General features: G+C 52.3%; 1 protein-coding gene across 3 annotated transcripts in view; it reads right to left on the bottom strand.

Moving 5' to 3' along the window:
• Cdhr2 (cadherin related family member 2) overlaps positions 1 to 14,537 on the bottom strand; it is a 42,034-nt gene that overhangs the window by 12,467 nt on the left and 15,030 nt on the right. For all 3 annotated transcript variants that reach the window (XM_046468113.2, XM_058586614.1, XM_046468111.2), the window contains 13 exons: positions 10,699 to 10,838; positions 10,498 to 10,548; positions 8,094 to 8,183; positions 6,166 to 6,255; positions 5,402 to 5,527; positions 5,177 to 5,323; positions 5,009 to 5,084; positions 4,783 to 4,901; positions 4,448 to 4,681; positions 3,360 to 3,515; positions 3,117 to 3,278; positions 2,869 to 2,930; positions 2,024 to 2,267 (listed from right to left, as the gene is read on the bottom strand). In XM_046468113.2, coding sequence (XP_046324069.1) covers positions 2,024 to 2,267; positions 2,869 to 2,930; positions 3,117 to 3,278; positions 3,360 to 3,515; positions 4,448 to 4,681; positions 4,783 to 4,901; positions 5,009 to 5,084; positions 5,177 to 5,323; positions 5,402 to 5,527; positions 6,166 to 6,255; positions 8,094 to 8,183; positions 10,498 to 10,548; positions 10,699 to 10,838 — 1,697 coding nt within the window. The remainder of the gene's footprint in view (positions 1 to 2,023; positions 2,268 to 2,868; positions 2,931 to 3,116; positions 3,279 to 3,359; positions 3,516 to 4,447; positions 4,682 to 4,782; positions 4,902 to 5,008; positions 5,085 to 5,176; positions 5,324 to 5,401; positions 5,528 to 6,165; positions 6,256 to 8,093; positions 8,184 to 10,497; positions 10,549 to 10,698; positions 10,839 to 14,537) is intronic.

The raw sequence follows: 14,537 nt of genomic DNA, 5'->3' as shown, positions 1-14,537 counted from the left end.
TGTGGTGCTAAGGATCGAACCCAGGGCCTCGCATGAGCTAGGCGAGTTCTCTACCCCTGAGCCACAACCCCAGCCCGAGTGCTATATTCTCAAAAGCTAATTCTTCACCCAATGTGTGTGAGTGTGTGTGTACAGGTGTGTTCCTGTCCTGCCAGGGTCCCAAACGTGTTTGGTTTGTATGCGGGGCAAACAAGTCATAGGATACAAGTTCTTCCAGCCACGGGTCCTTTGCACATGCTGTTTCCTCATCCTGAATGCCCTCTACCTCTGCCCTGACTGACTCTAGGCCAAGTTGAGGCTTCTTCTGGGTCCATCGTTTTGTTACCTTTAATATGGCAGAGATGACACTGTGCCCTCCTTGAAGCTGAGAGCTACCCATGGGTTGGAATTATGGTGACCTCATCTCTGAGGACCTGAGGTCCAGCAAAGGAGCTAGGCAGAGTGGGTGCTTGGTAAATGCCAGGTTATTCTAACTTGGAGCCGATATTTCCCCTCCTCCCTGCCCAGTTCCCACCTCCAGCCCTTTCATTTCAGTTCTGTTGAGATCTTGTTCATTAGAAGTTTCCTTCATAAGCAGCCAGAGATGGTTCTTCCCAAAGCCTGCCCCTGTTCGTTTCTTGAACTCAGACCAATTAATCTGCCAGGCACTCGTCAGGACTCACACTGGGCAGATTTGGAGCTCGGAAGCCAGGAGGGGATTATTGAGGAGCAGTGAAAAGGGGCTCCAGCTCCCAGAAGTCTGGGCGGAAGTCCTAGGGCTGCCATTTGCTGGCTGTGCAACCCTAGAAACCCACTTGACCTTTCTGAGCCTCAGTTTTCTCCTGTGAAATGGGAACCACTAGGGCAACTGCTTTGCAGGTGTTCAGGAAGCCGCCCGGTCCCCAGCGAGACGGGAGGGCTCTGTGGCCAAGTGATGGTCATCCTGGGGACCTGCTTTCCCACTTCTCACCAGACCTGCTTTCAGAAAGTCCAAGAGAAGCCTCTGAAATCCTCAGGACACAAGAAGACGTTCTCCTTGGTGCTTCTCTGGAGCCTCGAGTGTTGTGCTTGGTTGTTGTTGTTGCTTTTGAGGTGCTGGGGACCGAGCCCAGGGCCCTGTGCACGTGAGGCAGACCCTCTACCAACTGAGCCACGTCCCCAGCCCACGAGGTGTTTTTAATGTCATTTAACCTGCGTGTCCTCGTTTTGTTTTGCTTTGGCTTTAGGAAGCTCAGCACTGACTTTGCCCCCACGGTCAGCGATCTTTCCAACTCCACTGCAGGTTCTGCTCTTTGGGCTCTGAGTCCTACTCTCCCCGGGCCCTTTAATAATGCCACCCTTTTTTTTTAACCCCCTTTATTTCCTCTACTTTCGTGGAGAGGTCTTGGGGATTGAGCCCAGGGGCGCTCAACCACTGAGCCACCTCCCGGCCCTTTTCATGTTTTATAGGGAGACGGGGTCTCTCTAAGTTGCTTAGGGCCCCCCTAAATTGCTGAGGCTGGCTTTGAACTTGCGATCCTCCTGCCTCAGCCTCCGGAGCTGCTGGGGTTTCGGGGTGCACCACCACACCCGGCTTCCTCTACATTGTCATCTTACTTTTTAGGTAATCCCTCTCAAGTCAGCACCGTGCACATAAAAGAGCAGCCTATTTTTGAAGACCTATTTGCCTTATGCTGAGCACTTCACGTCCATTATCTCATTATCCCCTAGTGGGCCTGAGAATAAATATTATGATTATCTTCACTTTATGAAAACAGACGCTCAGGGCTGGGGTTGTGGCTCCTTGGCAGAACGTTTGCCTTGCACACATGAGGCCCTGGGTTCGATCCTCAGCACCACATAAAAACAAATAAATAAAAAATAAAGATATTGTGTCCAACTACAACTAAAAAAAAATAAAAATAAACAACCACAGAGGCTCAGAGAGGCTGAGCAACTTTCTAGGGCCACACAGCAGAGCTCAGACTCTATCCAGGCCAGCAGACCGCCGAGCCAGGCTTGGTCCCTCCCCCATCCCACCTACCAGGTCCAGGCCAATTCACACCTGGATGGTCACGGAGACGTTGCCCGTCTCTTCCTGGACGAAGATGTTGTAGGAGCCGCTGACTACCGGGGGATTGTCATTGACGTCCAGCAAGTTGACCTGCAGCGTGGTGGAAGTGGACAGGTTGCCGCCGTCTGTGGCCTGCAGGGTGAGGTAGTACACGGCCTGCCTCTCCCGGTCCAGCAGTGTGCCATTTTTCACAGTCAGTGTCCCTGAGTCTGGATCCACCGCAAAGACGTCGTCCCTGTTCGGGGGGGCCAGATGTAGCCAAAAAAATGACAAGATGCCCTCTGAAATTTGAGTTTCAGATAAGCAGTGACACATATTTTAAAACATACTGTCGATCTTTCCAACATCCATTCTTATTATGATTTGGATGTGACTTGAGTGTGTCCCCAAGTCTTCCTGTTGCTAGAAGCTTGGTTCACAGAGTAGCCATGTGAAGAGGCCACGGGGCCTTTAAAAAATGAGGCCTGGTGGGAGGTGTGTTCCCGGCCCCTCCGCCCCCTCTCATTCCCTGTCTCACCTCTGATCTCTCCCTCTGATACACATTTTCACCACAGTGAGGTCCCCGACAGATGCTGGTACCGTGCTCTTAAACCTCCAGAACTGTCAGCTAATGAGACCTCTTGTCTTTATAAAGAATCCAGTCTCAAGTATTGTGTTATAATAATAGAAAACAGACTAGTACACATTTTTTTAAAAAATTATTGCTTGTTTTTCTGAAATTAAAATGTAACCGAGATCCCTACGTTTTCTCAGGCTACCCTAGTCCCACGGTGAAGCACAGAGGTAGACCTGAGCCCCACTTTCCCCCCTGCCCACCGCCCTCCCTAAGACCTTACCCATTTCCTGGGAGCAGGCTGTAGGTGATGCGGCCCCATTCACCCGTGTCTGGGTCAGTGGCCTATGAGGCAGAGAGATGGTGAGACATTGTTTGGATCCAATGGTACTCTCTGCCTAGCATGCAATTTTGGGAAACAGGGCCCTCGTGCTTCCTGACATGATGCAGAGATTCAGAGCAGGGGCACGGTCCCCAGGCCCGCCCTTCTCTCCCTCCCATCCTGGCCCAGCCACACTCCCCATCAGTCACCTGGATGCTGCTGGTGACCACAGAGCCCGTGGCGCTGTTCTCTGGCACACTGAGCACATACAAGTTCTGGGGGAATGTGGGTCTATGGTCATTGATGTCTCGGAGCTGGATGGTCACCATGGCGACAGAGGAGTTCTTACTGACCGAGTCAGTGGCCACAACCTGAGGACAGAAGAAAAGGCAGCGATGCTGGGGCCTGACTGCCCGGTGGCCCTGACCCCCACGACCCAGGGCGCCCCTCACCTGCACCGTCATCTCTGTCTTTCTCTCGTAGTCCACCATCTCCGATTCTTTCACCAGGACCTGCACGTTGACGGAGCCTGCGGCCAACTCAGGAGAGACACTGAAGGCTCCTGCGTCAGGGCCCTCCAGGGACAGCAGGAAGGTGCCGTTTTCGCCCTGTAGAGGTGGGTGGTATAGTAGGGATCCCACGCCCCTTCCCACCTCCCCACCTGCGTCTTTCCCCCATCTCTAGCTCCGGGCTCCTGTCTCCAGAAGCCCTGCCCAGGGAGGTCCCACGTGCGAGAGGTCCTGAAGCAGTAGGGCCCAGGAGGCCGGGCTGGTCACTAGAATCCGCAAACGGGAACTTATCAGATGAGGACTTCCCTAGGCACAGCAGGTCCCAGACCTGGGTTGGAGACCCAGCCTGGTCACACTGCCCTCCCTCCCATGAAGTGTTCCTCTCCGTCTCGCTAACAACCCCATCGCCACACCAACCCAGCAGCACTCCATTACCAATGCCACCCTTCAGTCCACACCACGCACCAGCTCAACACACCCAGCACCCTCAACCTTTTGCACAAACTCCATATCACCTAGGACCACCCAATGCCACCCATGGTTATGTACTGGTCAGCACCACTCAGGTGACCACCTCTCAATATGGATCTTCATGTAAGAGTCCCCTCCAATGTCACACTCACTCAGATCACTGTGGCTGCAACAGTGCCCAGCATCTCCCAACTCCCAGTAATACCCCAGTCACTGACCACTGTCACCAACGCCACCAGAAGTTCCACCGCACTCAGCAGTTCCCACACCCAACCCCAACCCCCACTCAACCCTGCCTTTCTGTTCAACACCATCTGGAGTCACCCCGGGCACAACTCGCCAGCGAGTCGTAACTCACCAACTCAACGTCGTCCAACATCTCCAGGCATCGCCCGCGACCCCCACGCTCCACAGTCACCCATGTTCACCATCAGTGCCGTCTTTCCCCTGGGGCCTGCCACCCACCCTCCTGCCATGTTCTCTGCCACTCCTTCTCCACCTACCTCCCCAGCCGTCACCCACCATCACCCTCTGTTCTTGCCTGCTGCCCGTGCACCTGCCTTGTCTGGGTCGTAGGCCACCATGGTCAGCCCACTGATGGGGATGCGGGCAGAGGCGTGCTCATCCACGTAGCCGGTGAAGTTGGCCTGGGCTTCTTGGGGTGAGAAGGCGCAGTGCGGGAGGCTGCAGTTGTAAAACTCAGGTTTGTGGTCATTGGCGTCCATCACTCTTATAGTGACCCACAGGCTCACCTTGGCCTCTTGCCCGTAGATGTTGAGGTTACTCTCAGTGGCCTGAGGTACAGAGCAGGAGCAATGACAGAGGGCAGAGAACAGGGTTCAGAGAGGGTGTGACAAAGGGCAGAGGCGGGGAGGCAGGACGGCGGCTCACCCACCGTGACCTGCAGCTGCACTTGCTCATCCTCGTCCAGCAGCTGCTCGCGGTCCAGGCTGCCTTCCACTGTGATGACCCCATCGTCTGCCTCGATGGCGAACCAGCCGGGCCTTGTGGAGTCTGACCAGGAGGCAGACGGAGCAGCTGTTTCCAGTGACCCTGGCAGAGCCCCCACCCCATGCCTTGCCCCAGCCCAGGCCAGCCCAGCAGGACACCCCGGTTCTCACTGGAGATGCTATAGGTCACACGGTCATTGACGCCTTTGTCTCCGTCCACAGCCTCTACCTGCAGCACCGAGGTCCCCTGGAAGGAGGCCTGGTCAGTGCCCTTGGCCCTTTCCTCTGCCTGCCATCTCCTCCAGGGCCCTCCGGTCCCCTCCTGTCCCCGACACTTACCACGGCTGCATCCTCGGCCACCGAAGCCGAGTAAAACTCCCTGACAAACTGAGGGTCCAGGTCAGGCTGGTCCACCACCGTGATGGACAGGAAGACGGGAGAGGAGCACTGGGTGATGATGTCGTCGTGGAGTAGGCCGCCCAGGTCCTGTGGGGAGACGGGCTTTCTGTGAGCCAGGGCTGGGGGTCGCCCTTTGTCCCCGGCCCCCGCCTGCCGGCCACTCACGCAGGCTTTCAGCTGCAGCTGGTAGAAGGCGCTCTTGTTGTTGTAGCTGAGGCTGCCGTTGAGTATGATCGAGCCGTTGTCCAGGATTGTGAAGAGATGTTCACTGTCCAGAGTGGTAGGGATGACCTGGGGCGGGGGACATTCGGGTTGACCCTCAGGACAGCGGAACCCCCAGGAGCCGGCTCTGAGGGCTCTACCATTGACAAGTCCTGCGAACTTCACCAAGTCACACGATGCCTACTCCCAGTTGCTGCCTCTGGAAAGTGGAGTTGGACCAGACACTGCCTCCAAGGGTTGAAAAGAGGGTCCCACGAGACAACAGATGTCCAAGGGCGTAGTTGTTGCCAAGGAGTGGCATGATCCCTAGCAAATCTGCCTTCAAGTTTTCTCGCACATCCGGGTCGTCTGTGTGACCTTGGTCCAGACCCCAAATGTCTCTGAGCCCTGATTTCCCCTGAGAAGCCAGGAGTGTGTTGGCTACGGGGTGGAAAGACGTCAGCTCTACCAGGGACCCGACAGGGCCCTGTGCGGGAGGGTGGGAGGGAGGTACCAGGAAGCAGGGGGCTTCCTTTGGCAAATGGACAAAGTGGGGCTCCCCTGGCAGCTGGGTCAGGGGGGGTGAGAGGAAGCCAGGGGACCAGGGCCAGGCCAGAGCCGAGCTGTGACTCTGTGGATTAGCTGTGGATATGCTGCCCCCTGGTGGCCACAGAAGCAGTCAGGGCACACGCGCTCCCCGGGGCCACACCTAGGACTGCCACACTCACCTTCTCTATGAAGTACTTCACCACGCCTGCTGGCCCAGTGTCCTTGTCCACCGCCAGCACCGAGAACACCACGGAGCCAACAGGCAGGGTCTGTAGGGAGGGACTTGTCACCTGTGGGCTCAAATCCTCTCTACCACTCTTGAGCTTCAGTTGCCTCAACTGTCCCCTGGGAAAATGTGACCGCGTCCTTCCCAAGTGGGCTGGGCCTTTGGAGGTATCCAGGGATGGTGTGGGCAGGACCTTACTCTCCTCCTTTCCCTAATAGCCTTGCCACCACCTGAACTGGCTTCTGACTTGTGCAGCCTGTCAGGACCCGAGTGAGGGAACGTTCTAGAACCCAGTCTGACTATACCACTTGCCTGCTCAAACACCCCGTGGGCTCTCTACAGCGTACAGCCCTGAATTTCAAACGACACCCAGCAGAGCTGGAAGGTTCCTTCTTTTTTTACTTTTTCTATCTTGGTGCTGGGATGGAACCCAGGAGTGCTTCAGCACTGAGCTACATTTCCAGCCCTTGTATTTTTTTATTTTGAGACAGGGTCTCTGAGGCTGGCCTTGAACTTGTGATCCTCCTGCCTCAACCTCTGGAAGGTTCTTTTGGGAGGCCTTTGCTCTGGACTGCTACTTCCACACAGCAGCCAAACACATCTTAAAAGCATGAATCAGACCATATCCCTCTTGTGCTTAAAACCCTCCAGGTGTTCCCCCATTATACCCAGAACATAGTCCAGACAGCTTCTGGGGCCCTCTGAGGTCAGGCTGCTGCCCCACTCTGTGATCTCACCCCTTTCTCACCCTCTACTCTCCAGCCACTCTAATCCAGCTCATTCCCACCGCAGGGCCTTTGCACTGCTGTTCCCCTGCCTGGAACATGCTCTCCCCGGAGCAACCTCCAACAGGCTCCTTCTGGCCTTCCCTGTCCACTCCACCAAAAGCAGATCCCTTCCCAGTCACTTTCTTTCACTTGCCCTGTTTTGTAGTCTTCATATAACTCAGTCCCACTTTTATAGATTATCATCTGTGCCCTTCACTAGATCAGGAGCCCCTGCAGGTGACAACCAGGGAGGCGTCATTCACCCAGTAACTTTGGCCCCTAAAACAGCGCCTAGCAACATAGCACTCCATCAGAACCTGTCCCATGACTGTCCAGACCTTGCCAGCCCGTGTCGGGCCTAGCACGCCTTCTCCCCCCCCCCCACAGGTCTTTGCACCCAAGTGGTCAGGAACATTCCCAAGTGATGGTGTGTTTGCTACCCAATAGCCATCGGGGAACCTCTTCCCCACTCAGGTAGTTCAACCGGACTGTGCCCTTTTATTGAGGGAAGGCCCATGTGGCAGATTTAGCCAATCAGAGCATTCGTGAGTTTACATTAGTTCAAGGTTAACAATGACCCCAAGTGAGCCTGTGAAAGTCAGTCGTGGGTTTAGCCTGGAATCCCTGAGGAAGAGAGAGCTCTCCTGTTGAAGCTGCAAAGCTGCTAGGATGCTAATCTGGAGCTGCTGGGGGACATTTTCCTTGCCACTTTAATTTTGGAACTGCTTCCTATCCCTCATGATGAAGAGAGCAAGAGGAGAAGAGCCAAGAGGTGGAGAGAGACATCTGCTGAGGACACAGTTTGAGTACCTGGATCTAGCCAAGGCTGAAGTCAGTGGTATCTCTAAATTTTTTGGATACATTAAAAAAAATCAACTCCCTTCCCTTCTGCTATAACTGAACGAATTCCAATCCAATCTAGTTGCTTGAAAAATGTTGCTCTAAGTATTGTTTGTGGGTTGCCTCTCCCTGGATTTGGTTAGGGTAGCTGTTCCTTCTGGGAGAGAGTTTTCCTGATCCTGGTTACCACGGGCTGCCTCTGGTGCTTCCCACTCTGAGAAGCGCTTTGGGATATACCCTTCCCCATGCTCTGCCCCATTAAGAGAGATGTTACCTCATTGATACTGGTGGAGAATCCAGTGTTCTGGAAAACAGGGGCATTGTCATTTCTGTCTTCCACAATCACGGGCATGTCTTTTTGCACCTGCAGGTAAGAAAGCCCAGGTGAGCCCAGAAAATATGGTTTAAAATGCCAGAAAAGGCCAGGCACAGTGGTGCATGCCTGTAATCGCAGGGACTCAAGAGGCTGAGGCAGGAGGGTCGCAAGTTCAAAGCCAGCCTCAGCAACTTAGCGAGACCCTAAGCAACTCAGTGAGACCCTGTCTCTAAATAAAATATAAAAACAGGCTGGGGGCTGGGAATGTGGCTCAAGCGGTATCGCACTCGCCTGGCATGCGCGAGGCACTGGGTTCGATCCTCAGCACCACATAAAAATAAAATAAAGATATTGTGTCCACCTAAAACTAAAAAATAAATATTAAAAAAAAAAACAAGCTAGGGATGTGGCTCCGTGGTCATGCACCTGTGGGTTCAATCTCTGGTACCAAAAAATATATAAATAAAATGCCGGGAAAAGTTGCAAAGATAGTACACAGAACCCTGATACCTTTCTTCTAGATCAACCCATCATTTAGTTTCCCTTACTCTCCCTAGATTTTCTGAACCATTTGAAAGTGAAATTGCAGATATCTTTAGGTATTCTTTAAATTTAAAATGTGCCTGTCCTATAACAGGAACATGCAATTAAGCTTTGTTTGCCACAGTTGAAAGCTGTGAACAACCTGAGTGCCCATGAAAGGGGACTAACTAAAGCCCCATGACACATTCCCACACAGAAGACAGACATTACAAGAAACAGGGGAGCGCCCCATTTCTCCCCACGTGCTGCCCTGCACAGCCTTGGTACTCCCCCCGCAAGAAGTCCATCGCCAGGTGGAGCCCCTCAACACTGGACCAGAACTGTGAGCCCAAATAAACCTCTTTTCTTAAGAACTTTCAAACAAGGAAAAGAAAGAATGATTTATATTCACAAATGCAAAAAGAGCGTCAAGCTCAACTACCGAGTAGACAAGGCGGCTTCAAGACAGTACATACAGCAGGGTCCCATCACGTGGGTTTCAGGAAATGCACCAACAGGGGCAGCCTTTCCTCCATGGATATAGGGATGTACGCATGCACCCGGGAAGGGGAGGAAGCAACACAGTACCGTGGACATTTCAGTGGGGTTGGCCTCAGGGGGCTCTTTAAGGAGAATTTAGCTTTCTCTGCAAATTTTAAAATGTTTACATAGAGAATTTATTAACGAGAATTCAAGTGATCTTTTTAAGGGGTGGGTGCTATGGTTTGGATGTGGGTTTTCTCCCAAGGATTCCTGCGTTGGAGGCTTCGTCCACAGTGGGTCGATGTGGAGGTTGTGGAATCTTTCAGAGTGGGAGGTCCCTGGGGTTGCCCCCCTTGGAAGGGATTACGATAATTTCCCTGTGGCTCCTGGCTAGTTCTCACAAGGGGATTGTTATAGAAGAGCAGGTCGGGCCATTCCCTAGGCTCCGCAGCTTCCTGTCTGGTGATATGATCTCTCCCTCTTGCATGTATGCCCATCACTGTGGAGCCATGTGCCATGAGGTCCTCGCCAGAGCCTGGTCGATGCCAGCACCATGCTCTTGAACCTCTGGAACTGTGAGCTAAACAAACCTCTTTATGCCAAGCCTCAGGCACTTTGTTATAGTCATGGAAAATGGACTAATAAAATGTGGTTTAGGGAATACATCAGAGACCAACTCTCCAGTTCCATACAAGAGACAGTAGCATATTTTAGAAATGTGAACGTAGATGCCAACACATTCAGACAAAGGAGCTGAGATCACCCACCTGCGTGGGTAGGGAGGTGTTTTGTTTTGGTTTTGGTACCAGGGATTGAACCTAGAATTTAACCACTGAGGCACATCCCCTGCCCCTTTTTCATATTTTGTTTAGAGGCAGGGTCTTGATGAGTTGCTTAGCGCCTCGCCATTGCTGAAGCTGGCTTTGAACTCACGATCCTCCTGCCTCAGCCTCCCAAGCTGCTGGGATTACAGGCATGTGCCACTGTGCCCAGCTATGAGAGGTGTTTGACACTTGATTTTTAATCAATATTACATTAATTAATGTCATACTTTCATGTAAACAAAATTTGATTATGTAATTGAGTTAATAACACATATCAACTCTGGTCATGATAAGAATAAACATTAAATTTGTTATTAATTAGGGTGCTCTACTTGCTTGAGGTGGACCACACAGTCTAGAGGGGGCACCTGGGGACTGGGGACAGAGCTCAGTTGGTAGAGTGCTTTCCTCACGTGCACAAGGCCCTGGGTTCAATCCCCAGCACCACAAAAAGAAAAAAAATAGAGTGGGCCCCTGGAACCCTGCTCTTCCCTCCCTGGGTCACTCTCCGCCCCCTCCACCTTCCAACTCACTGTGTTGAGACCGTCGCTCACAGAGATGGTGACGCTGAAGACCGGGAGCGTCTGTGGTGGGCAGGGAGAAGGGACCCCGGGTGAGCTCAGCGTGGGTACATAGGCCAGTGCCCGCCACCTGGACACCACCTGAGAGAGGCCTCCCCCTCCCCTCCCCCTCCCTCCCCCTCTCGGACCCTTCCCATGCTGCTGCCCTGTTACCTCAAAGTCCAGAGGGTAGGCCAGCCTCACTTCCCCCGTGTCTCTGGTGACATTGAAGAAGTAGGCATTGGGGCCACTGATCCCATAAATCAGATGGGCATTATCCGTGTCTTCTGCTACCATCCAGAAGGCCACGGCACCTGGAGATGGAACGGGGCTGCCCAGGCTCTGTGCCCACCTCTTTCAGTACTAGTCTGGCAGAGCTGCCCATGAGGCTGGGCTGGGGGTCTGGCTGCTCTGCACACAGGCTCCACCTTAGTTCTGGGATGTCCCCAGTCCCCAGGATCCAGCCCTGTGGTCATGGACATCAGACGTGGTTGTTACTGAGCCCCCATTCAAAGGCCTCTCAAGAACTGCTTCTTGATTTCCTCTGGAGCAGTTTTTCTAAGTGCACGGGATGGGAAGAAGCAGGGCGGGCGTTACCCAGGTGCCTTCCTCTCCCATGGCCGAGCCTGTGGAGGTCACCGTGTTCCAGGTGCAGCAGCTGGGTGCATGCTAGGGTGGGGGCTGCTGATGACCCGGAGGTGCCTGGGCCTGGCCTCTTCTAAGCTCTCCCTTTATCTCGAGAGTTTCCCCGGAGCTTTTCAGGACACTGTTTCTGCTCCAGTTAACCAAAGCTGCATCTGCTGCTGGCCTCCCAAGAACCCGCCTCTCTCACTGCCTCCCTGGGCAGAGCAGGGGCTGGGAAGAGGGGAGCATGAAAACCCCGAGGTCGGAGACTCTTCAGCCTGAAAGGGACTTTTTGCAGATTCTTCAGACCGACCCCTGGTCCCCCCAGCCTCACCCAGTGGACTGTCGACCACGTTCAGCCTCTGCTGGGCCACCCTCGGTGCCTGGAACTCATCTCCCCTCAGTCCTCCCCTCCTGTCACTGGACACCTGCTCTTAGCAAGGGCTTTTCCCATTTTATCAGCGTGTGTCCCCCTAGAGCTGCCATCCATGGGTCCTCGGAAGCCTCATCCATTGGCACAGGAGGCTTGGAGCCTGGGAACCACGGTACTTTCAGGGGCACACAGTGATACTTAATGTCTTTTAAAGTCAGAAGGAGCCGGGCACAAGGGGGCACCCCTGTAATCCCGGCAGCTCAGGAGGACACAAGGGGGTACCCCTGTAATCCCAGCAGCTCAGGAGGCTGAGGCAGGAGGATCGAGAGTTCAAAGCCAGCCTCAGCAACTTAGAGGGGCCCTGAGTAATTCAGCGAGACCCTGTCTCTAAATAAAATACAAAAAAGGGCTGGGGATGTGGCTCAGTGGTTAAGCACCTCTGGGCTCAATCCCTGGTACCAAAAAGAAAAAAAAATCAGAAATAAAATATTATTTTTAATATAGTTTGCATATTTTTCCTTATGCCAATGCAACCATAAAATATAATTTGGAGGGGGGGACAGATGGAGAAAGATGGTTAATGGGTACAGGGGTACAGTTGGACAGAAGGAATAATTTCAAATGCCCTTTAGTAACTATGGTTGACAATAATTAATAACATATCTCAAAATAGCTAATAGAGAGGATTTTGAAAGTTCCCAACACAAAGAAATGACAAATGCAGGTGGCAGATATGCTAATTACACTAATCTGATCTTCACACAGTATATGTATTCATTGAAGTGCTGAGCTGTGCTCCATAAACATGCCCGATTTTATGTGTCGATTAAAAATTTATAACCAGGCACCGTAGTGCACTCCTGTAATCCCAGCCACTTGGGAGGCTGAGGCAGGAGGATCATAAGTTCAAGGCCACTCTGGGCAATTTAGTGAGACCCTGTCTCAAAATTAAAAAAATAGAAAAAGAGCTGGAGATGTACCTCAGTGGTAGCTCACCTGCTTAGCATGCTCAAGCTACTGGGATTGGTCTCCAGTGCCACCAAAAAATAAACAAATGTTTCTATGTATGTATAATTTGAATATATTGTTCTGAAGGGTCCCATGAAAGCAAAACTGCTCATGACAGCTTCATGCCCCCTGTGGTCCGGCGCCCATCCGAGCATCTCACAGAACCACCAGCCCCTCAGGGATGGCCGGGGTCACATGCCCTGGAGTCTGCTGTTCTCTGGTTAAACAGTCTCCACATCTCCAGCTTGGAAGGTCCGTCAGTCTTTCCCCACCAGGGCTCCCTCCCCGGGAGGACCTTCAAGACAGTGTTGCTAAAAAAAATTGTTTTCAGGAAAGGAAAGGAAAGGACCCCTTGGCCGAGCGTGGTGGTGCGGCCTATGATCCCAGTGACTCCAGAGGCCAAAGCAGGAGGATCACAGGTTTGAAGCCAGCCTGAGCAACTTAGCAAGACCCTGTCTCAAAATTAAATAAAAGCGGTTGGTGATATAACCATGGTAGAGCACTTGCCTAACGTACATGGGGCCCTGGGTTCAATCCCCAGGACTCCCCTCCCCCAAAGAGGAAAAGAACCCTTGCATCCATTGTTGGGAATGTAAATTAGTATAGCCACCATGGAAAACAATAAAGAGGTCCCTCAAAACAGTGAAAGTAGAACTACCAAACCACCCAGCTATCCCGCTGCTGGGTGTACAGCTGGAGGAAATGAAGTCAGACACTTGCACCCCAATGTGCACAATAGTTAAGATGCGGAATCATCCTAGCTGCCCAACCACAGATGAATGGATAAAGAAAATATGAGAAATATACACAGTGGAATATTATTCAGCCTTAAAGAAGAAAATAATTTGTCATTTGCAAAGAAATGGATGGAACTGGAGGGCACTGTGTTAAGTGAAATAAGCCAGACTCAGAAAGACAAGTATCTCACAAGCCAGGGGACAACAGCAGCAAGTGCTGTCAAGTGCTGTCCTCTCCTCCCTGACTCCCAAACCTTCAGTAAAGACTGTGACATGCAGTGGGAGATGCAGTCTGGGTCCAAGCCTGGAGAAAGCAAAGTGGGAAGGAGCAACAGCCTCCGGAGCAGGCAGGAGCTGGCTGCAGGGGACTAGGGACTGGCCAGAGGGCGGGAGACAGGAGCAAGAGGAAAGCCACAACCCTCAAAAGTACATACACAGGCAGAGCCTGGGATACCAGGGCAGAGACTCATGTTGACTTATTAGACATTAGAGGGCTGCCCAGAATTATGGGGATCTTGAGAGCATGTGCATTACACATATTTGTGACATTTGTTTGGAAACGTGTATGTGTGTTTGTTTATTTTTCTCTTACACCAAACAGTTATGAAAATATATGTAAATATCATTAATATGTATACAATATTTCTCTGTTCTACAAAGAACTTTCAGAGATATCTCAGATGGTCTCCGCCCGGTCCTCCAAGGAAGGGTGTGCCATCCCAGAATGTGATGTAACTATCGCCTCCCTCATCCTGGGCCTTAAACTTTTGCCAGTATGACCCATAAGATACTAACTGTCCCAGCAATCATATCCAAATGGATAAGGCCTTTGTGGCTGCAAAGTCCATCCTCATCCTTTTGTCCTGTACTTAGACACAAGTTTCTGAATCCCAGGGCTGACTGTGGCTTTCACTATCTTTGATGTAGTCTCTTGCTTCATCTGGTAACTTCTGATATTTTTAGATCTCAATTCTGACACTATGACAAAGACTGTTAATTTTTCCCCCTCTCCCCTCTAATACCCATTCCCCAGGAGCCAGGGACAAGCCCTCTTGGCCCCTGCTCCTCCCACTGGCTGGAATGGGGTATTGCATGAGCCATCTCTACCACATGGGGGGAGGCCACCCCCAGGGAAGGCAGAGCATTGAGGCAGAAGAGGGAGACAGGACAAAGGAGTGGCCTCCTTAACAGCTCTGGCTGGCCAAGGGAGAAGACAATAAGCCCCCACCTTGATGTACATCCGGGTCCCAATGAATGCCCTCAACTATTGT

The sequence above is a fragment of the Marmota monax genome, unplaced genomic scaffold (genome assembly GCF_021218885.2).
Source record: "Marmota monax isolate L192 unplaced genomic scaffold, Marmota_monax_Labrador192_F-V1.1 WCK01_AAM20220418_F8-fsc00196, whole genome shotgun sequence".
NCBI classification, from domain to species: Eukaryota; Metazoa; Chordata; class Mammalia; order Rodentia; family Sciuridae; genus Marmota; species Marmota monax.
Note: the sequence above shows the minus strand (reverse complement) of the source record. Positions and strands in the feature narration are given on the sequence as shown.